The following is a 23,008-nucleotide window of genomic DNA, read 5'->3' as shown; positions in this document are numbered from 1 at the left end:
CAAGGATTTGACCTCCAGCTTTTTTTTTTAAAGAAAGCAAGTTTAATATAAATCCCCTGCTCAGTCTTATTTTTCTTTATATGGCCATTTTATAAATTTGAAGTTATAATGACTCTGTTCCCCAACCATCAGTATAGCCCCATTTATAAAACTTTCATGTAAAATCCTTATGATATGTTGCGGCATTGCACTTATTTACTTGTATTAATATTATATTGAAAAATATTTATTCAAGATACAGCGGAAGCCAATGTTTTATTCAACTTTATAAGACAAAATCCAGAAATGTTAGACTTGGATGATGAAATGATAGATCAGTGGAGATCAGACTCTGTAAATTGTGAGTTTTTAAAATGCCAATAGTCTGCTTTTTACACAGTCATTGAGATCTTAATTGTCAATTCTGTCTTTTAAAGAGTAGCCATGCCTTATAACTGATTGGAACTTTGCTTAAACAACTATTTTATCTATTTATGAAAGAAAACTCACTTAACAAATGTCTTAACAACAGAAATTTTATTATTTATTTATTTATTTAATTTTTATGCCGCCCTTCTCCTTAGACTCAGGGCGGCTTACAACATGTTAGCAATAGCCCTTTTTAACAGAGCCAGCCTATGGCCCCCACAATCCGGGTCCTCATTTTACCCACATCGGAAGGATGGAAGGCTGAGTCAACCTTGAGCCGGTGATGAGATTTGAACCGCTGACCTTCAGATCTACAGTCAGCTTCAGTGGCCTGCAGTACAGCATTCTACCTGCTGCGCCACCCCGGCTCAGAAATTTTGGGCTCAATTGTGGTCATACGTTGAGAACAGTGAAGGGCTACCAAATTTTTAGTACCACACTGTGGGCGTGGCTTATGCAGGACGCCCTGCATTTTCTTTCAACATCTTTCAGTGCAAATTGGGTGCTCTGTGGTGGAGCTCCACTTTCGTTACCCCTCTGCGTCCCACTCCATCCGGGCAGCAGCCCACCTCTGGTTGAGAACTACCTTTATGATGTATGAATTTAGCCACTGTGGTTTATAAATAACGATTAGTACATTATTTGCTTATTTTAGGAATGTGGTGGTGATTTAGAAACCAGGAGACTGAGTTCTACATGAAAGCCAGATGATTTGGGGCTAGTTTTTTTTCTCTCTCAGCCCAGCCCAACCCACCTCACAGGATGGTTGTGAGGAAGATAGGAAATGGAATGTGTATTATGAATGTTCCCTGCCTTGAGTTACTTATAACGTAATAAAGGCAGGATAAGAAAGAAAGAAAGAAAGAAAGAAAGAAAGAAAGAAAGAAAGAAAGAAAGAAAGAAAGAAAGAAAGAACATTATGCTGCCCTTAGAGCCACCTGGTTTTGCAGATTGAGCTATTCATAATTGAGTCTTAGGCTGTGGTGCAAATTCTGTTGTTTTCATATATGCTTTCCTACCCATTTTTAAATCTATAGTGCAGACAATAGTTGACATTTATACAGTGGAACAATTAAAGATGAAACCTTTGCAAAATGAAGGAAAACCAGAACCATTTTATGGCATTATTTTTGCCTACATTTCTACATTGAATATTGATAATGAAACAAGTAAAGTAATACGAAACAGATGGTAAGCACCTCGTTAAGGGAACCTGGGTAGCATTGTGGACATTTATTCTCTTCTCAGTTTCAAATTAGCCTGAAAATGTATTGAATTTGTACATTGAAATAAACTCTTTAGGCCCTGCAATCTAACCCCCTGCTCAGTGCAGGAAGCCTAATTAAAGCATGCCTGCCAGATGGTTACCCTGCTTCTGCTTTAATCTATTCAGTGAAGTCTACTATCTCCTTTGATTATGGATTCAACTGTCAAGCCACTTTCCATTCATCAGTCTGCCTAATTTGAAAAAAAGAGCTATAACACAGAAAAATCAATTTGAAAATCAGTTAGCGGTATACCTATTAATCTTTCCTTTTTTTCCTTTGTAGTGTTAAATGCCATTATGTTATCAACGAAAAGACAAATACATGTTCTTTTTGTAGCAGCAATAACTCCTTAGATGCTGATACTATACCAATGTTTGCCAGCTTTGATTTACAAGTTGACCTAACTGACCATACAGGAACTCTTCACTTTTGCAGTCTCTCAGATACAATAGCAGAAGAAACTTTAGGTCACACGGTAAGAATGTAGGAAATAGTTTTCTACTTCCTGAATGTATTCTTTTAGGTTTGTTATGCCAGTAAAAATCCTGGAATCTCTCATCAATGTTTGAGGCCAATTCAGATTATGGGAATTTGTGGATACCAAAAGGCTTGTCAATCTGCTGCATTTAATGAAGTGGGCACCATTCAAATAAAATCTATTCCATCTTAAATTTACTAAACTCTTATAATACCAAAAGGCACTATTAGTTATCACAAGTTAGATATCAAAAAATTTCATTAGAGTTAGTTTAGCCTAGTAGTTAAGGCACCAGGCTAGAACTGGTGCCTTAACTATCTGGCCTTAGCCATCAAAACTAGCTGGGTAACTTTGGGCTAGTCACTCTGTCTCAGCCCAACCTACCTCATAGAGTTGTTGTTATGGGGGAAAATATGAGACAAAGGTGTCCTGAATATGTTCCCAAATTATTTCTAAAAACAATCAAGGCAGGATACAAGGAAAGAGTTTTGCTTCACATATTTTAGGACCATTCTATAGCAATCAGTTGGATATAAATAATTTATTCCTGAGGTAGCATTTATATTGAAGTTATAATTACAGATGTTTAATAATTTTGTTTCATTTTAATGTATTTTCTTTCCAGACAAATTATGAAAATAGCATTTACTGCATTATTTGCCCTGCAGAAAATTTAGCTTTCTGACCTTTATATCACATTCTGGGGATGAGCATTTTATTGTGAATTATCTTTGATAGCAGACCTACATGTAGTTTTAACAAACTGATCTCTGATCACTCTACTAGGTCCAAGAATTTCAAGCTCTGACAGAGACACAAAAGACAACATTAAAATGGCAACTCCTTCTAGAAAGAAGCAAAATTTACTTTAAGGTAATAAATAATAATAAACGTTGATAAAATATAGAAGAGACAGTTAGATGTAGTGATTAAGATGTTGATCTATAAACTAGAAGACTGAATTCTAGGTCTTCTTTAGCTGTGAAAGCCAGGTGGATGGGCCATTCACACCCTCCCTCAGCCCAATCTCACTTCATGCAGGTCATTATGGGGAAATATGAGGCAGGAATATTAAATATGTTTGCTGCTTTGACTTTATATATATATCTAGTAATAGAGTAATCATCATCATCATCAAAGCGCAGACTGTGCAAAGCAGAGGAAACAGTAGATCATATACTCAGTTCATGCAAGAAGATTGCACAAATTGATTACTAAAAAATCAGTCACCAAAATTATTACTGGAACATCTGTAAAAATTATCATGTTCCAGCACAGGTAGTCCTTGACTTACAACCACAACTGTGCCCAAAATCTGTTGCTAAGAGAGTTAACTGAGTTTTTGTCCTGTTTTATTACCTTTCTTGCCATAATTGTTAAGTGAATTGCTACAATTAAGTTAATAACATCTGGCTTCCTCATTGCTTGTCAAAAGGTTGTAAAAGGAGATCACGTGACACTGTAACCATTATAAATATGAACCAGTTATCAAGCATCCAAATTTTGATCACGTGACCATGGGGATATTGCATGTGAAAAATGGTCATGTCACTTTTTTCACAGGTGTTGTAACTTTGAATGGTCACTAAACAAATATTTGTAAGTCAAAGGCTCTGTATGACATCTTAAGTTCTTGGGAAGAGATTTGATGCATAGGAGAGCCAACATCAGCTGTGATTCCACATTGTTATGAATATAATTACACAGTAATACAATCCTAAAGATACTACTATTTCTCACAACTTAACCAGTCTACTAACATCTCAAAATTTATGATCAGTTTCTCTCACTGAATGAAAAACTGATCTGCACGAAAAAGATATTTTGGAACACAGTATTTAGAAACTTTTTAAAAATCAAAGGTTTTTCTAAACAACATAAAATGTTTATGAATTCTATGTCGCTGCTCAAATATTTTGTCAAGATTCTCTAGCAGTATAAAATCTTAGAAGATACAGATGGAACAGAGGATGCTTTCATGCTTTTCAAATAAATAATATTTATTACACAGTCTACGTAATGTAAAATGTTGTCTGTCAACCTAGTAAAAAGAGAAAACCTTTAAAAATTGTTTGCAAAAGTGGTGATTTGTACATTTACTCCCATAGGGTATTTTTTCTACCACAGCACGAACTGGGCTAAGAGTGAAGCTACTTTCTTGCATGCTAGCAGATCCAGCGGAGGCTTGTCAAAACTTGCCTGAAAAAGGAAAATAACTACATTATGCATCTTTATAACAATTGGAAGGAATTGTTGTTTTATCATAGCACGGCAAAATGATATCTGTAGATGAGAATGCAGACTCCATGCAAAGGCTTGTAAAATATACTTTATTAAGGTGGCAAGATTTTATCTGGCTTTGAACAGTTTGTTTCACTTTCTAATTTAGTTTCCCATTATAATGTGGAAGGAATATATGTTTTCAATATTCTTCACAAGCATGTTTAATTTCAGATGACCTGAAAAGGAAGAATATTCAGGACTTTTTGTAGTGAGAAATGTTCAGTAGCTTAGAGTTTCAACTGGGACAGAAGCACCATCTTCATGTGTTGCACAAGCCATGAACTTATTAAGTGTCATGAAGGAGTGTCCTAGTTCAGCACTTCCCCATTTCCCCAATTTTAAGTGTTCAACAGGGAAAATATATCTATGACCTGTGTTGCAAAAATGCTGTTTTTTGTTTCATAGATAAACACAAGTAATATTATGAATGGATTGGCATTTATTCAGAGAAACAAAAAGACAAATTTGGGTTTTATTTCAAAGTGCTTTTAAAATCTCATAATATAAAATACAATTTTTAATCAATATAATTTGTCGCAAAATTCTTTCATTACTTGATTATGGTTTTAAGGAAGGTAGATTATACTTATAGCATACAAAGTGTTTTGCAGTCTTACAAATATAGAGGCTTTTTATTTATAGTAATAGGCTGGCCTTTTTCCAGACAAACCAGAAATAGGAAATAGACAACCAATATAGCTTCTAAACTTGAGTTTGCCAAAGGGATAGAGTCAGATATCTTATCTGCAAATCATAGCTAAAGTCTTTCAGTATTCAGGTCTACTTAAACTGCTCCAACTAAGTAACTGGTGTATGCTTGTCAGCATATTGCTTTATTCTGGTTTATCTTATGTGGAAATAAAGTCACTGTATCTGGCAAATAATAGGTCGGGATCTCTGCGTGAGAGAAGGACATATTATCGAAGGCTCTTCTGAAAGCCTACTATTTTCCATCTTGGAGTGCGGAAGAAATCTGGCCTTTTGTAGGAGCTATGAACCTTCTTTTTTCTTCCAGAGAAAAGTCTACAAAGGTGCTTTTTCATCTTCAAAGTGAAACATCTTCAAGGAAAATCCAAGAAAGTCCAGTTGCCTTTTGAAAAAGCACCTTTGGGATAACTATGCCCTAGGTGACTGAGAATCTCCTCAGATGCCTCCAGAGAAAAGGAACTTCCACACATCAGGGCCAGCTTTTTTGCCGCGCTACCTGAAAGCATACACTCAGCAGCCCCTCGATCCCAGCTTCAATTTCATCCTTCTCTTGCACAGCAGAAACACCTTCGGGGGATCCCGTTAAGATGATATCTCCTTCTTCCAAGGCAACAATTCCACTGATGTAGCTGATGATGTACGGAATGGTGAAAATCATGCTGGATGTCTTCCCTTCTTGCCGCAACTCTCCATTCACTTTGAGCCAGATCGTCAACTGATGTGGATCTGGGACTTTCTCCTTGGGCACAAAGTCGCTCACTGGACAAGAGGTATTGAATCCTTTGGCCAGAGTCCAAGGAAGCCCTTTCTTCTTGCACTCCTCCTGAGTATCCCTGGCTGTCATGTCCAGGCAAAGTGCATAGCCTGCCACGTGGCCCATGGCTGCTTCCTGAGGGACGGCCTGGGCTCTCTTCCCAATCACCACGCCCAGTTCTACCTCGTGGTGCAGCTTATGACAGTAGTAGGGCTGGATGATGGGATGGCCTTCCTTGACGTAGGCAGAGGAGGGCTTGAGGAAGAAGATCGGCTCAGTGGGGGGGTCATTCTTCAACTCCTTGGCATGGGCTGCATAATTCCTCCCCACGCAGAAGATGTTCTTGCCCCATTCCCAGAACCTGCCTATGGGCTTAGAAGCAGCCATGCTGCAGTTATCAGCTCTTCCAAACAGTCGACTCTGGAGGCAGCAGCGGCTGGGTGGCTTTGCTTGAAGAGCAACAGTTTCTCCACGCAGCTATCTGGATCTTGATTTCCAATCTGGGGGTGAAGGGTGGGAAGAAATCTATTAATATATAATACTTTTTTTTTTAAATTGCTTAAAAGTTCTACACCCAGGTCATATACAGGTAGTCCTTGATTTTCAAGATTTGTGACACTGAAAATTGTGACTTGCGCCCAGTTTCCAGTTACGACCTTTGAAGCTTCCCCCATGATCACATGATCAAAATTCAGAGGCTTGGCAACAGATTCACATTCATGAGGGTCGCAGTGTCCCAGGGTCACATGATCCCCTTTTGTGACCTTCTAACAAGCAAAGGCAATGGGGAAGCATCTGCTCTTTGGAAGACCAATCCCCCCCAAGATTAAATTTGTCATGACCCTGAGGATTCTTCATAATTGGAAGGGACCTTGTAGGTCATCTAGTCTAACCCATCGCCCAAAGCAGGGGATCCAATTTGAGGACCTGAAGATCTTCCTGGCCAGGAGGGGTGAAATTCTTAGCTGGAGCCTGTGAGGTTGTTTTAAAGGCCAACACAGACGTGGCCAAAGAAGAGGTGAGAGGTTCTAAGGTTTTCAAATCTTTCAGGTTGGGAAAACCCCTGATCAAAAGACAAAGGTCTAATGACAGAAAATGTGCTACATTCAAACTTTTTTTTCAGGGGGGGAGAAGGTTGATTGTTGCTGTTTTGTTCTTAGCCCCTAATGAAACCCTATCTAGTACTTGCTAAAAAAAAAAACCAACCCTCCGTGGGACACAATTTAAAAACTCCTCTATATGTAAACTAGGACAGATCCATTCCTTGTCTTTTTGAAACTTAAAAGTCATCTGGAAAAGCAGAAATATGGAGGGAATCCAGATTTCTGCTGCTTCGTGGTACATCTTATTCAGCAACTCCCTTCACACATCTGGATTTGCAGAACCACCATCCCAATTGCTACTTCTAGCAGCAATGAACACTGATAAAAGGGGGCAGATAACCGCAATACAGGAATATCAATAACATTAATTTTCTTATTTTTCATTTTCTGAAAAATGTTTTGAAGCAAGAGAAGAGCCTTCATATGCTGGGATTGAACTCTGCTCGAGAGAGCCTTCCTGCATTTGGTCACTGATTAATTATTCCTATTAGGTCAGTTTGCACTCAGATTCTCTGGAAAACCTCCCTAAGTTACACATCCCCTCATCCCAGGGGTAGGCAAAATTGGCTTTTCTATGACATGTGGACTTCAGCTCCCAGAATTCCTGAGCTAGGATGAATTCTGGGAGTTGAAGTCCACGTGTCATAGAAGAGGCAACTTTGCCTACCCTTGCCTCAGCCTGATGTGAAATTGCAGAGGAAACCCTTTGTGGAGTTTTACTAAATAAAGGAAGTGGGGAATGGGTCCCTGGCCAGGCAAGAGAGCCCCTGTGTGAGGTTCAACCTCAGCAAGCCTGGCCCCCACACTCACCTTCTGCTCTGCCAGAGGCTTCATTTCTATAATATAAAAGAACAGAACAGAATATAGAATAGAATTAAATATGGATGGGAGAATAGAGTGGAGTGGAGAGGAGAGGAATTATGCAGGAACATGAAATGAATAGGGAATGGAATAGGAGTGGGAATGAAGAATAGAATATAATATTGGAATGGAGAATAGACTAGAATATTAAAGAATAGAATAGAATGAAGAATAGAATAGAATATTGAAATGAAGAATAGAATATTGGAATACAGAATACCTAGAACAGAATAGAATACTGTATTGGAATGAAAAATAGAACGCGAGCCTTGGACGTCCTCCCGTCCAGCCTCCTGGTCAAGCAGCAGAACCTATAACCATCCCAACTTCTTCCGAAAAGCCTCCAGGTGAGAAGGGTCATAGAGTCATGCAGCCCTACCAGAAAAGCCGCATGCATCCGCCGCTCACCTCCCCGGCGTGGCCACTCCAGCCGTTTCCTTCCTTAACTTGCCCTTGGCACGCGCACTCCCGCTGAAGCCCCGCCTGAGAGGGCGGGGTCCTGCAGACAGCGCGGCCATAGGACGGCGGCGGGGGCGTGGCGCCTGCGCCAAAGAGAGCGTCAGCCGGAGCGGCCAGAGTCGGGGCGCGCGGGCTTCGGTTGCGGCGCCTCCGCCTTGGACCATGGTCTGCGCGGGCGGCGGCGGCAGGATCGGCCCCGCTCTGCTGCTGCTGGTGGCTGGCCCGCTTCGGAGGGGTACGTGTCGGAAGGCCCCGGAAGGAGGCTCTCGCTCGGGGAGGCCCCGCTGCCCTCCTCCAAGCGCTTCCCGCGGAGGCTCCGGGCGGAAGAAGGGCGGGAGGTCGGGAAGGAGCGAGCGGACCCCGCCGAGGGCGGCTGGACGGGGGAGGCGTTGCGGCGGCGGGTCGAAGGTCCCGCGTTCCCCTCTGCGCCTAGGCGGCGGCCCTCGACACCCATCACCGCCGCTGACACCCGAGGGGAAGAGTCGCCCTGCCTTTCCCAGGTCAAAAATTAGGAAAAATCCCATTGGGAATTCTCTCCCGGTCTCGCTGTCAGGTTGCTTTATCTGCTCCTCCTCCTTCCGAAAACGTCTCCCTTCCATCTATAGAGCAGAGGGGGCAGTGGTGCCTATTGGGGAAAGCTTTTCAACCGGAGTGCCCCGCTGGACAGCAGCCGATTGGGGGGGGGGGAATGAAGGGTGGTGGGTGTCACGCCAAGGGAGCCTCCTTTTTCATTGGTCAACCAATGGAACAACTGACTTTATGAGCATTTAGCAATAGCATTTAGACTTATCCACCGCTTCACAAGGCTTTACAAGCTCTCTCTGAGCGGTTGGTTGGTTAGTTGTTTGATGTGTGTGTGTGTGTATGTATGTATGTATGTATGTATGTATGTATGTATGTATTTATTTATTTATTTATTTATTTATTTATTTATTTATTTATATTATTAGAGTTGAAAGGGACCTTGCAGGTCATCAAGTCCAACCCCTGCTCAAGCAGGAACCCCTACACCACCCCAACCAGATGGCAGTCCAATTTTCTTTTGAATGTGTCAAGTGATGGGGCGTTCACAACCTCTGCTGGCAGGCTGTTCCACTGGTTGTTCCCTCTTACCATCAGAAAGTTCTTCCTCATTTCCATCATTCCGAGGTGGGTAAAATGTGGACCCAGATTGTGGGGGCAATACACTGGCTCTGTTAAAAAGTGCTATTGCTAACATGTTGTAAGCCACCCTGAATCTAAGGAGAAGGGCGGCATAAAAAATTGAATAAATAAATAAATAAATAAATAAATTTCCAGGGTGAATCTCTCCTTGGTCAGTTTCCATCCGTTGGTTTACAGAGAGTCAGCATCTTGCCCCCAAAAATCTGGGTCCTCATTTTGCCCACCTCAGAAGGAAGGAAGGCTGCGTCAACCTTGAGCCTACTGAGATTTGATCTGCCAAACTGCTGGCAGCCGGTGATCAGCAGAAGTAACTTACAGTACTGCATTCTAACCAATGCACTACTGAGGCTCTTAAAAACTCTTAAAGACTCTTCCAAGTCTTCCAAGGTTCCTTAGACTTGAAAGGGACCTTGGAGATCTTCTAGTTCAACCCCCCTGCTCGGGCAGGAAACTCAATGCCATGAAATGTTTTTGAATATTACTCACTCTGGTTGGTTGGTTGGTTGGTAGGTAGGTTGTTGGTTTGAGGTCCAAGCTGGGCAGTTTGATTGCAAACATTTTGTCACCATTTGAGGAGACATAGAATAGAATAGAATTCTTTATTGGCCAAGTGTAATTGGACACACAAGGAATTTGTCTTGGTGCAGATGCTCTCATTGTACACAAAAGAAAATATAGATTTGTCAAGAATCATGTGGTATAACGATTGTCATAGGGGTCAAATAAGCAAAGAAGAAACAATCAATATGAATAAAAATCTTAGGATACAAGCAACAAGTTACAGTCATACAGTCCTAAGTGGGAGGAAAAGAGTGATAGGAATGATGAGAAAAAACTAGTAGAAATAGAAGTGCAGACTTAGTAAAAAGTTTGACAGTGTTGAGATAATTATTTGTTTAGCAGAGTGATGGGTTCGGGGAAAAACTGTTCTTGTGTCTAGTTGTCTTGGTGTGCAAGTCTCTGTAGCAAAGTTTTGAGGGTAGGAGTTGAAACAGTTTGTGTCAGTGCTCTTTGAATTGTGCTGTCCTGTCAGGCTTTTAAATCCCTTTTTATGAGATGCAAGTGTACCTGTTGTTTGTGCGGATATCTTTATGCCATGCCAGGCCAATGACTGTCCGGTCTCCTCTTCAAAACTTTCAGTAATGGAGCACCCATGACTTCTAAAGGCAAACTGGTTGATTGCTCTCCCTGTTTGGAAATTTCTCCTTGTGATTTCTTTTAAAAAAACGTTGCTGCTGATTTTTAAAACCTTTTTTAGCTTAAGTTGCAATGAGTACCTGATGATATAATATTAAAAACCAAATAGGTATTCCATATTTTTCAATCAAGCATATAATTTGATTTGGTCAGACTTTCATTTTAGTCTACAACCTTTAAATTTGTTGGATGCTCCTAATACTCCTCTCCCCCCAAAAATCCCATTTGGGTTTATTGTGCAATAAAGAAGACAAATTTCACTTTCAGATTATAAAACTAACTTTTCAGTTGCAGCTCAGTATTTAGTCGCTTGCTATGTGATTTGCCAAAGAGCATTTGCAAAAACATGCCACTTATCCTTTTGACCAGGTGTTGCTACAGAAATATGCAACAAAGTTCAAACCTTGAGCCATTGGCAGGTTTTCACAATCTGCATTGGATACACTTCACAAATTCCCAGCCTGCCTGTTAGTGATCCAAGATTTAAAGGGCATGATTTCAACGAAAGTTTGCCTATTTCTCGTAATTATTCCACACTGTTGGGGGTGCAATGTCTTTGTTTAGATGCTGAATCCCAAAATATGTGTTTTTTTCTGTGAGGAAAAAGCGGTTGCTTTGAAGGTGGTCAAGTTGCATGTTGATTTAAGTTTTAGGTTCCAGTTCCATTCAATCACTTTCCAAGCTATAGACCAAATTTACACTAGCATGCCGGCCAGCTGATTTTCAGCTTGCATGAAACGTCTGAGCCTGGGGAGGGTGAAAAACAGGCTTATTGGGCCCACCAGCCAGATGGTTTTCGGCTCTCACAGAGGCACTGAGAGGGCATTTTCAGCTTCCGGAGGGCCTCCGGGGGGGACGGAGGAGGGAGTGTTTGCCTTCCCCAGGCTCCAGGAAAGCCTCTGGAGCCTAGGGAGGGTGAAAAATGGGCCTACCAAGCCCACCAGAGGTTAGGAAACAGGCCATTCTAGCCTCTGGAGGGCCTCTGGGGAATGTGGGAGGCCATTTTCACCCACCCCAGGCATTGAAATATGGTTGTGGGCACTCGCATACGTGTTTTTGGCACCCAAGGGAAAAAAGATTCACCATCACTGGTATAGAGTTTCCTACTTAAGCAGGGGATTGGACTAGAAGACCTCCAGGTTCCCTTCCAACCTGGTTTTTTTATCTTCTATTATTCTGTGTCAGTGATGGCGAAGCTTTTTTCCTTCAGGTGCCAAAAGTGCATAAGCACACACTAAAAGTGCATAAACACATAAGCCTGCGCGAGTGCCCACACCCATAATTCAATGCCTCGGGAGGGCAAAAATTGCCTCCCCTGCGCCCCGGAGGCCCTCTGGAGGCCAGAAACAGCCCATTCCCAAACTTCTGGTGGGCCCGGTAGGCCCATTTTTCACGCTCTCTAGGCTCCAGAGGCTTCCCTGGGGCCTGGGAAAGGCAAAAACTCCCTCCTCTATCCCCCCGGAGGCCCTCCGGAAGCTGAAATGCCCTCCCTGAGCCTCTGTGAGAGCCGAAAATCAGCTGGCTGGTGCACACCGTGCGCTGGAGCTGAGCTAGGGCAGTGGTTTGCGTGCTGTCAGATATGGCTCCGCATCCCATCTGTGGCGCCCACGACATAGGTTTGCCATCACTGACCTAAATCAACAGGGGGGTGGGAAAAGGACGGGTTTCCATGCATCACAGATCCTGCAGCTAAGGGCAGTAGTAGAATAAAGAGAACATTCTATTATTTCTTCTGTCCTTAGCTACAGAATCTATCGTCCTTAGAAACCGGTCCTTTTTTTTCACCAGCCTGTCGGTTAGGTTGATGGCAGCAGATTTAACGCTGGGAATCCAGTAACCCAATGGATTAGCTGGTTTGCAGGAGAAGTACCCGAAGTATGTATGGGGCATGGGGGAGTGGGGGTGTAGAACCAAATCATTAGTTTCCTATCTGCTAATGCAGGGATGGCGAACCTTTTTTACCTCGGGTGCCGAAAGAACGTAGGCGCATGCTATCGCGGATGCGCAAGTGCCCATTCCCATAATTCAATGGCCAGGGAGGGCAAAAACAGCTTCCCCCGGCCCGTGGAGGCCCTCGGGTTGCTGGAAACGGCCTGTTTCCCAACTTCTGGTGGGCCCAGTAGTTCTTAACCCTATAATAATCCAGAACTACAGCAAGGTTTGTTTGAACAACAGTCAAAAAACTCTTCACATGCTCCCTTTCTCTGGAGCAACAAACGTTGGCTTCTTGCAAAGGAAACCTCTCAAGTCCTCACTGGGAGTGCAGGCTATGCACAGCTGTGTTCATTTCCTCCTTCTGAGTCTGCGTTATTGCTCCTGCCTTTCCCCTCATCCTTCTGACCCATACATCCAGTATCGGATCCCTTATCTGCTCTTCCTCCTCAAAGCCAGGAAAGCCCCAGCTTTCCCTCCTCCTCTTCACTGTCCAACTCCTCCTACTGCCACACAGGCTGACCATGCCCAGAGGGGCCCGTTCATCAGACTCAAAGTCTGTTGCCAGAGGATTTGGCTGCGATCCAACCACAACAATTACCGTATTTTTCGGTATATAAGACGCACCCTTTTCCTCCCTAAAATACCGTAGGCTGATAATTAGGATGCATCTTATACTCTGAATGTAGCTTCCCCCCCCCCCCTCCAGCCCTAACTAGCTGCTAAGGATCTTCCCAGCTCTTACCTTGCAGGCTCTTTCATTGTTTCTCTCTGTCAAGAATGTTTTCCAAGCCCTAAGTCTTTGCAGAGTTTTTTTCATTAGCCTAACTTGCTCTGAGTAAGCTTCTTTCCAGCCCTAACCAGGTGCTAACGATGTTCCCAGCTCTTACCCTCTTGCAAGCTCTTTCATTGTTACTCTCTGCAAAGAAGAGTGTTTCCCAAGCGCAAAGTATTTGCAGGTTTTTTTCCATTGCTCTACTTGCTTAGACTGTTTCTTTCCCGATGCTAATGATGTTCCCAGCTCCTACCAGCTTGCAACCTCTTTCATTGTTACTCTCTCAAAATAATTTTTTAAGCCCTTAACCAGGGGATAAAATAATGTGCTGAAGCTGACCAGACTAAGGATGCTAGCCTTAGTATGCTAGCCTTAATACCTGTTAAGCAGATTCTTTTCCCTATTTTCCTCCTCAAAAACTAAGGTGTGTGTTATATTCTGGAGTGTCTTATACAGTACTCGGAAAAATATGGTAGTACCTCCCTAGACCTCTGTTAATGCATCTTGGGATTGTATTGGCTTTTTTGGCTGCCACAAAATTCACTTGAATCAGAAGTGAAATGTCTTCAAAAGTGGGAGGGAAAACAAGAAAGGCCACTTGCCTCCTGAAAAAGTGCCTTTGGGACCCTCAAAGGTTTATTGAGACAGGTCTATGCTGTGATGACAAAGTCTTTTTTTTTTTTTTGATTCTTGCCTCTGCCTTCACTCTCCCATCACCTGTCCAGGAGACTTGCAGTTCCAGCCTTTCCAGTTTGATCACCATAAGTGGTGATTTTTATGACCCAGAGAGTTTCTCCTTGACTTCTAATTGACCATTTCTGTATTGCTACTAGGCTGCCTTGGTGATTTGGAAATTGCCTAGGCCAGTGTTTCTCAACCTTGGCCCCTTAAGATGTGTGGACTTCAACTCCCAGAATTCTCGCTAGCAAAAATTCTGGGAATTGACGTCCACACATCTTAAAGGGGCCCAGGTTGAGAAACACTGGCCTAGGCACAGTTGTTCCTGAATTTTGGTGGACAGCGCCTTAGAAAATGAGCGGCCAGCTTTTGCTTATCCCTTTCTGTACCAGACAAATGACATTTGCCAAAATCCAAATTAAATCATCTGGCTTGAGATGCTTTCCTCTTCTTCCAAAAGGATTCTCAGTGACATTAAAAACCGGTCCCCAACTTGGCTTGCTTCCTCCCCAACTCCACCGCTGGCTATTGTTTTATTTTTTCTTTGTATTGTGGTTATTACAGATTTTTTGCAGACAGATTTTTCTCGGTATCCTTAGAAAACTTTGATTCCTTTGATTCATAAGTGCTGGGTGAATCTCCTGTAGATTTGGCCAGAGGCATATAATTCACAGAGAATGCAATCTTTTCTTCTCCTTCCCCTTCCTCCCCCCCCCTATATTTTTACATATATATTATATATAAAAGGATGTATGTATGTATGTTTTCCTGCCTTTCATTTTGTTTTTGGGTTTTTTAAAAAAGTCTCCTGGAGAAGGGCGGTCTAGAAATTCAAATGAATGAAGGTATGAATGAATAAATAAATAAATTTTATTAAAATTTATACATTAAAAACAAAAAAAAATACAATACACAGACACAGAAAAAATAGAAAACACTAATACACCTGTCCTATCTTCTCTCTTCTTTCTTTCTTTCTTTCTTTCTTTCTTTCTTTCTTTCTTTCTTTCTTTCTCTTTTCCTTCCTTCCTTCCTTCCTCTTTCTTTTTTTCTTTCTTTTTTTCTTCTTTCTTTCTTTCTCTTTTTTCTGTATCTTCCTCTTTTTCCTGCCCCCAGCTTGTTTTCCAAGACTCGTGAAGTTTTGGGCCGGTGCCTCCCAACACCAAACTTAAGAAGGTGTCAACAAAACCAAACCCAAAAAAAGTTGGGGATCTTGCCTTGCCCCACCCGTCTCTGTTCCCTGGTAGCGAAGGAGACAGGCGGAGGGCAGTTGGGTTAAACCACGCCATCCAGCCGGATTGTCAAGCCAAGGGGTGGAATCCTCTTCCCAGTCTTCTGAGCCCAGAACTGGCTGGAGGAGGTTTACTGGAGACTTGCAAACCAAGGAACAGCAAAGCGTCTGGGGCTGAAGTGGGTGATTCGTGGGCTTCTAAGGCAACCTGTAAGTTCTTCCTTATCTTTTAATAGGCTGTGTCTCCAAATGTCGAGTTTAGGAATACTTTTCTAGGTTTGGTTCCTAGTACTAACAGATTAACAGAGTTGGAAGGGATCTTGTTGTAGGTCGTCTAATCCAATCCCCTGCTCAAGCAGAAGATCCTACACCATTTCTCACAAACGGCAGTCCAATCTCCTCTTGAAAACTTCCAGTGATGAAGCTCCCAGAACTTCCAAAGGCAACTTCTGTTTCATTGATTGATTGTTCTCACTGTCAGATAAATTCTCCTTCCTTCCAGGTTGAATCTCTCTTTGAACAGTTTCCATCCATTATTCCTTGTTTGGCCTTTGGAAAATAGCTTGACCCCCTCCTTTCTGTGGCAGCCCCTTAAATATTGGAAGGCTGCTGTCCTGTCTCCCCTGGTCCTTCTCTTCACTAAGACTATCCAGGCCCAGTTCCTGCAATTGTTCATCGTATGTTTTAGTCTCCAGTCCCCTGATCATCCTGGTTGCTCTTCTCTGCACTTTTTCCTAGAGTCTCAATATCTTTTGTGGTGATCAAAACTGGATGCAATACTCCAACCACTGTCTAACTAAGGCTTTATAGAGTGGTATTAGTACCTCCCTTGATCTGGATTGTATCCTTCTCTTAATGCAATTTAGGATTGTGTTGGCTGTTTTGGCTGCCGCTACACAGTGCTGGCTCATGTTTAGCTCGTTGTCCACTAGGACTCTAAGATCCCTCTCACAGCCTCTGCTATTAAGCCTGGTTTCACCCAGTTTATATGTATATAAACTCTGAATGCTTACTTGTTTACTTACAAGGAACTTTGTAACTTTCCTTTACTTACAAGGAACTTTGTTCCTTTGTTCCTTGTAAGGGAGGAAGAAGGGAGGGGACGTTTACAGATTAACAGAGTTCGAAGGGACCTTGTAGGTCATCTAGCCCAAGGAGGAGACCCTCCACCTATGAGGGTGAACCTATCGCACACATGCCATCGCCAGCTGCTTAGCACTAGCACTTAGAGTTATGTACTACTTCACAGTCCTTTTACAGCCCTCTCTAAGCAGTTTGCAGAATCTGCATACAGTGGTACCTCTACTTAAGAATGCCTCTACTTAAAGAACTTTTCTAGATAAGAACCGGGTGTTCAAGATTTTTTGCCTCTACTTAAGAACCTGAGCCCGGAAAAATTTCCCAGGAAATTTGAAAGCGGCACAAAGGCCCAGCCGGTTTCCTGCCATTCCCCCTGGGTTTCTCTCTCTGGCGCAGTGTATGGGAGGCAGCCTCACGCCCGGTGTTTGGGAGGCGCATGCTCCTCCTCACTGCCTCAGAGTCCCTCCTTTTTTTTTTCAAGCCTTAAAGTTTTGGATTTTTTTGATTCCCCTCCCCTCCCCTTCTTCCTTCGGCAGCGATTGTCCTGCTCCTCTTCTTCCTCCTCCTCCCCCCACCCAAATTCTGAGCATTTCTGTCTTTCCTAATGGGGTTGCACGCATTATTTGCTTTAGCATTGATTCCTGCGGGAAAAATTGCTTCTACTTAAGAATGTTTCTACTTGAGAACCTGGTCACAGAACGAATTAAGTTCTTAAGTAGAGGTACCACTGTATTGCCCTCAACAATCTGGGTCCTCATTTGACCCACCTGAGAAAGACAGAAGGCTGAGTCAACCTGGAGCCTGGTGAGATTTGAACTGATGAACTACAGCCAGCAGTCAGCAGAAGCAGCTTGCAGTGCTGCACTCTAACCACTACACCACCAAGGCTCTTCTGGTTTCCAGGATGTGCATGAGCATCAGCTAGCTGATCTTCACATCTGCCGGAGCCCTGGAAACCCAAAGACCAGCTGGCCAGAGCCCATACACATGCCGGCCTCCTGGTCTTTGGGTTTCTGGAGCTCTGGCACATGTGAAGAAACTGGAAGACTAGGCAGCCGGTGAGAACATGGTCTACAACAGTGATGGTGAACCTATGGTACGGGTGCCACAGGTGGCTCGTTGAGCCATATCTGCTGGCATATGAGCCGTTGCCCTAGCTCAGCTCCAACGTGCATGTGTGCGCCAGCCAGCTGATTTTTGGCTTGCACAGAAGCTCTGGAAGGGTATTTTTGGCTTCCAGGGAGCCTCCAGGGGGATGGGGAGGGTGTTTTTACCCTCCTTCGGCTCCAAGGAAGCCTTTGGAATCTGGGACGGGTGAAATACGACCCTACTGGGCCCACCAGAAGTTGGGAAACAAGCCATTTCCAGCCTCTAGAGGGCTTCCGGGGGGCAAGGGAAGCTGTTTTCGCCCTCCCCAGGCATTGAATTATGGTTGTGGGCATTCGCACATGCGCCATAGTGCGCACGCACACCCTTTCAGCACCCGAGGAAAAAAAAGGTTCACCATCACTGGTCTACAAGTTTCCATAGATTTGTTATAAATTGTTTTTCACTTTGTTGTGAGCCGCCCCGAGTCTGCGGAGAGGGGCGGCATACAAATCTAAATAAATAAATAAATAAATAAATAAATAAATTGGGGCTCTCGGTGCTGAAAAGGTTTGCCCTCACTGCCCTATACCGCTCATGACAAATGCCATCTAATCTCTTCTCGAAAGCCTCCAGTGATGAAGCTCCCACAACTTCCGAAGAGGTTTAACACTCAGTCTTGAACGGTCATGTACTTTAACCAACCTCTGAAGTCAGTTTCCTGGTCTGGTCTTCCAAGTGGGGCTGATCCCCTCTCCTGGAGATCCTGTCCTTGTCAGAAATTAAAAATCCCTAGGTAATATCATAATGCAGAAGGCAGGCCTCTGTTGAGGCAGATGAGCGTGCAGCAACCTAGCAATTATGTGAAAAGTATTTAATTAGGTAAGAGCTCCCTGCTCTTTCTCTGTCTGTTGTTAGCTGTGTGCTGTTGCTGTTTGTGGAAGTATGCTTTGAAGAAGCTGTAGCGCTGTAAAAGTTGGTTCCTGTGAGTTATTGAACTAAGATAGTTGTAGCAAGGTAGTAGTAAGATACTAGTTTATTGTATGTATAGTATAGACAGTAGTAATAGTAGTATTAAAGAAGTAAATATATTTTTCCACAACTTCCTACTGCTGCTGTGTTTCATTGAAGACTTCAACTCCATTTCTACTGGTCTGTGGCTGGCTGGTTGGGTTAGTGGGCTGGCTGGACTGGTTTGCTGCTTGGGCACAAACAGGCTAGTTTCCGCAAATGCAAGTTCTGATAGTCCTGAAGATCCTGCCTTCCCTGTTCTGCATCTGCAGGCATAACTGCTCCTATCTCAGGTCCACAGAGCAACTGTTGGTCTGGCATGATACGATACCAAGTGAGTGATTAATCATCTAGCTAGCAGAAGTTCTGCCTGGGTCCTTATTAACCTGTTTTCTTTTCTCTCTCTCCTCCCATTAAAAGTATGCAGGTCAGTGTTGTGGTTCCATGGGGTTTCTGGAAGCCCAGGAAGGCTTGTAGCAGTAGCAGTTACAGGCAGCCCCGGGGAGGGTCTCTGTGCATTTCTACATTACACATCAAAAATGAAGTATTTAGGGATAGTAGATGGTGGGCAGACTTCTCTGAAGGAAGGAACTTTTCTTCCTAAAAGACATCAGCTGTTAGCCAATCCAGGCTTTCTTATGGAGTGGATCTGATATTTATTATTTATTTATTTATTGGATTTGTATGCCGCCCCTCTCCGTAGACTCGGGGCGGCTAACAACAATGATAAAAACAGCATGTAACAATGTCTTTGAATCACTTGCTTTTTGAACCTGTGCTCCTAGAAGCAGAAGATTGACGGCAGAAAAAGACCTCATGGTCCATCTAGTCTGCCCTTATATCCCAGGCATGTTTAAATTCAGTTCCTGTGCATTTACCAACCACGTATGCTGGAAGTTTGTTCCAAGCATCCACTACTCTTTCAGTCAAATAATCTTTTCTCACCTTTTCCTTCTGGCCTCCAGACTATACAGATTGAGTTCATGAAGTCTTTCCTGATAAGTTTTATGCTTAAGACCTTCTACCATTCTTGTAGTCCATCTTTGGACCCATTCAATTTTGTCAATATCTTTTTGTAGGTGAGGTCTCCATAACTGAACACAGTATTCCGATTGTGGTCTCACCTGCGCTCTATATAGCGGGATCACAATCACTCTCTTCCTGCTTGTTATACCTCTAGCTATGCAGCCAAGCATTCTAATTGCTTTCCCTACTGCCTGACCGCACTGTTAAGATTCAACCCGGAAATAAAGAAGAATTTCCTGACAGTCAGAACGATCTCTTGACATTTCCTGCCTCCCATCTCTTTATTTGCCTGTTCTTTAAAGATCAAAATACCCCAAAAGAAGAGCAATTAATTTGGAAGACAGGGAGAAAAGGCTAGGGTTAGAGTTGTGTGGTTATATGAACCATATAATATACAGTAGTGTTCCAATATCTCAGGGGCTGCCACAAAGAAGAGGGGGTCAATCTATTCTCCAAAGGACCTGAAGGCAGGATAAGAAACATTGGATGGAAACTAATCAAGGAGAGAAGCAACTTAGAACTAAGAAGAAATTTCCTGACAATGAAAACAATTAACCAGGGCAACAGCTTGCGACCAGACGTTGTGGGTGTTCCAACATTGGAGGGGGTTTTTTTAGAAGAGAATGAACAACTTTATTTATTTTATTAGAGTTGAAAGGAATCCTGCAGGTCATCGAGTCCAATCCCCTGCTTAAGCAGGAAATCCTACACCTCCCCAGCCAGATGGCAGTCCAATCTCCTCTTGAAAATGTCCAGAGTTGGGGCGTTCACAACTTCCACTGGCAGGCCGTTCCACTGGTTGATCGCTCTGACCGTCAGGAAGTTCTTCCTTATTTCCAGGTTGAATCTCTCCTTGGTCAGCTTCCATCCATTGTTCCTCGTCTGGCCCTCTGGTGCCCTGGAAAATAGTGTGACCCCCTCCTCACTGTGGCAACTCCTTAAGTACCTGTATACTGCTATCATGTTCCCCCCTGGCCCTGGCCCTTCTTTTCACTAGACTATCCATGCCCAGTTCCAACAACCTCTCTTCGTATATCTTGTTTTCTAGTCCCCTTACCATTTTGGTTGCTCTTTTTGTACCTTTTCCAGAGTTTCTATGTCTCTTTTGAAGTGTGGTGACCAGAACTGAATGCAATACTCCAGGTGTGATCTGACCAGGGCATTGTAGAGTGGTATTAATACCACTCTACAATACCTCCCTAGTCTTGGAGAGGATCCACCTGTTGATGCAGCTTAAGATTGTGTTGGCTTTTTTAGCTGTTGCTGCACATTGCTGGCTCGTATTTAGTTGGCTATCCACCAAGACTTCGAGATCTCTTTCACAATAACTGCTGCGAAGTGAGTTTCCTCCCAGCCTGTATGCGTGTCTAGGTTTTTTTTTTAGTGAAATCCTTTAGTGAAGGACTTTACTTTTCTCGATTCCATTTGTCTGGAATGGAACAGTGTTTCCTGTCTGACCAGGGACTTGGATTAGAAGACCTCCAAGGTCTCTCCCAACTCTTAATGCTCTGTCAAATGGTGAAGGCTTTCTTCTGTGGTGGGAAACATTTACTTGATTTCTTGTCTTCCAAAGGTTTTTCCTCGTTTCAAGTCAACTTCGTCCATCCAGAATTTGAGCGGCGACCTTCTCAGATTGTCTCGCAGGCCAACATGAAGGTGGAAATCCTTCCAGCCCTCACAGACAACTATATGTACCTCCTCGTGGATGAGGAGACCAGGGAAGCAGCCATCGTCGACCCTGTACAGCCCCAAAAGGTATTTACTTCTGGTGTCACCTCACTTTCCCCTGGGATTCACGGGCATCTGTTGGCAGAGACAAGCAAGATGTGAGCAGAAGCACAGGATTTGGTAGATTAGGGAAGAAATTAAAATTCAGAGGGAAAAGATTGGTTATTTAGTGAGGAGAAAGGGAAAGAAGAAGAAAAAGCGAATAAAAAGGTGGTACAAAAGGATAAGAAAGTTTTTGATTTCAGTCAAGGGGATCAGCAGTTTGAAAAAGCGGTAGCTGGTCTTTGTTTTTCTTTAATAATAATTCTCCATTAGAAATAGTTTTGAATTTGTGTTTAGTTCTAGCAGTGGTATTAAGTTTGGTTTTTTAAAAAAATATATATGTTTGTGTATTAGAATTGAAATTTATCAATTGAGATTGAGGAGATAGAAATTGATATATTGATAAATATTAACAATGATTATATAGTCTTTTTTCATTTTGCTATTTCTTTTTAGATTTTAATAATAGATAGGTTACATAAGGGTTTTTAGTTTTTAAGAAAATGTAAAATGTTAGAGATATTGTTTCTATTAACTACTTGAAGGAATACTAATGAATAAATTAAAATATAAGGTAATTGGTTTATCTGGATGACAAAATTAGATTTGGCAACATGGAAAAATGATGTATATCAAATCAAATAAGTATGAATTTAGAATTGTTTGTGTTGATATATGTCTTACTAACATGATACTGCCTTTTATTGTAAATGAAAATGGATGGTATATTGCATTAATGATTGTATATGTAGCCCAGGTTCGAATCCCAGAAGGGTATGGCTAGCTGACAAGAGCTAAATAGCTTGAAATAGATCTGTATCTCCCTTTTTTTTCAATAAATATAAAATTCAACACAAACAATAGTTTGTTGTGAAAACAACTGCCTGTGAAGACTACTGGATTGGGTCTGAAAGGCGAAGGCAGAAGCAGTATGCTCTGTCTCATAATTGGGTAGACTAGGTTGCCTTCATAGACCAGTCCCACTAGGAAAAAAAACCATCCGGTAGTAGTAATAATAACAATATTTCTGCTTTTCACTGTTTTTGCTAGGTTCTGGATGCAGCCAAGAAGCATGGAGTGAAACTGACCACTGTACTTACGACACATCACCACTGGTAATCCTTTTTTAATTTCATGGCTTAAAAGGTTTTGGACCTGAGTAGCAACAGGCAGCTAGGGGACAGCCCTATTTTGGGGTGAACCAGGATTTTCCCCATGCAAAGAATAAGGCCCATCCTGTAAACAGCTGTTGATTCAGCTTAGATTTGCAGCTGCAGATGTCATCCCGTTTCAGTTATTGCTGTCATCACAACGTCTCACACAAGGAACACTAGAAGTAGTAATTTTCCAAAGTAGGAGGCTTTTCTAGGGGGACAGCACCAAGCAGGCCTTCGTGGAATGGAACGGGTTATGGCCAACTCACTGCGGGAGAGTTCGCTGCAGGACAAGTTAACAATTCCATTTAATTATTTAAAATAAATGAAAATTATTTTTAATTTTTGCCGTTCCCATTTCATTCCGTCCTTCCTTTTTGCATCTTTTCTTTAATGATTCTATTCCACCATTTCTTCTATATCAGTGTAACTCGTGTCGCGTGGCAAGATTGCCCATGGCATGTCGGTTATGGCAAGTTGGCCGTGGCTATTTGGTCACAGGAAATTGCCGTAGACCCTTCATGGAAGGCTGTGGGAGCCGTTGGTGGGAGTTTTTTTACAACTTTTGAAATGAAATTTGTG

At 42.6% G+C, this 23,008-nt stretch overlaps 3 protein-coding genes across 6 annotated transcripts in view; 2 read left to right on the top strand and 1 right to left on the bottom strand.

Moving 5' to 3' along the window:
• Positions 1 to 4,962, top strand: part of MEIOB (meiosis specific with OB-fold) — a 128,382-nt gene extending 123,420 nt beyond the window's left edge. Inside the window, exons 10-14 of the mRNA XM_070760826.1 lie at positions 236 to 340; positions 1,446 to 1,599; positions 1,959 to 2,151; positions 2,941 to 3,027; positions 4,263 to 4,962. Coding sequence (XP_070616927.1) covers positions 236 to 340; positions 1,446 to 1,599; positions 1,959 to 2,151; positions 2,941 to 3,027; positions 4,263 to 4,370 — 647 coding nt within the window. The 3' untranslated portion in view covers positions 4,371 to 4,962. The remainder of the gene's footprint in view (positions 1 to 235; positions 341 to 1,445; positions 1,600 to 1,958; positions 2,152 to 2,940; positions 3,028 to 4,262) is intronic.
• Positions 4,857 to 8,359, bottom strand: FAHD1 (fumarylacetoacetate hydrolase domain containing 1). Of its 3 annotated transcripts, none has more exons than XM_070760831.1 (2): positions 8,272 to 8,359; positions 4,857 to 6,399 (listed from the first exon to the last, which is right to left on the bottom strand). In XM_070760831.1, the coding sequence occupies exon 2, from the start codon at positions 6,284 to 6,286 to the stop codon at positions 5,615 to 5,617; it is 672 nt and encodes a 223-aa protein (XP_070616932.1). In that variant the 5' UTR covers positions 6,287 to 6,399; positions 8,272 to 8,359; the 3' UTR covers positions 4,857 to 5,614. The 3 variants fall into 3 exon arrangements, with proteins under 3 accessions (XP_070616932.1, XP_070616931.1, XP_070616933.1); XM_070760830.1 differs by having other exon boundaries at positions 8,243 to 8,333; XM_070760832.1 differs by having other exon boundaries at positions 7,813 to 8,282.
• A 32-nt stretch (positions 8,360 to 8,391) lies between these two features.
• Positions 8,392 to 23,008, top strand: part of LOC139172090 (hydroxyacylglutathione hydrolase, mitochondrial) — a 30,308-nt gene continuing 15,691 nt past the window's right edge. The window contains exons 1-3 of one of the 2 annotated variants that reach the window (XM_070760828.1): positions 8,392 to 8,557; positions 21,076 to 21,257; positions 22,323 to 22,387. In XM_070760828.1, coding sequence (XP_070616929.1) covers positions 8,485 to 8,557; positions 21,076 to 21,257; positions 22,323 to 22,387 — 320 coding nt within the window. In that variant the 5' untranslated portion in view covers positions 8,392 to 8,484. Of the gene's footprint in view, positions 8,823 to 21,075; positions 21,258 to 22,322; positions 22,388 to 23,008 lie in introns of both variants that reach the window. The other variant, XM_070760829.1, reaches the window with a different exon arrangement.

The sequence above is a fragment of the Erythrolamprus reginae genome, chromosome 9 (assembly GCF_031021105.1).
Source record: "Erythrolamprus reginae isolate rEryReg1 chromosome 9, rEryReg1.hap1, whole genome shotgun sequence".
Lineage (NCBI taxonomy): Eukaryota > Metazoa > Chordata > Lepidosauria > Squamata > Dipsadidae > Erythrolamprus > Erythrolamprus reginae.
Note: the sequence above shows the minus strand (reverse complement) of the source record. Positions and strands in the feature narration are given on the sequence as shown.

Bases quoted from the DNA above. Each gene is read 5' to 3' on its own strand.
- FAHD1 (XM_070760831.1), bottom strand. From the start codon at position 6,286: ATGGCTGCTTCTAAGCCCATAGGCAGGTTCTGGGAATGGGGCAAGAAC.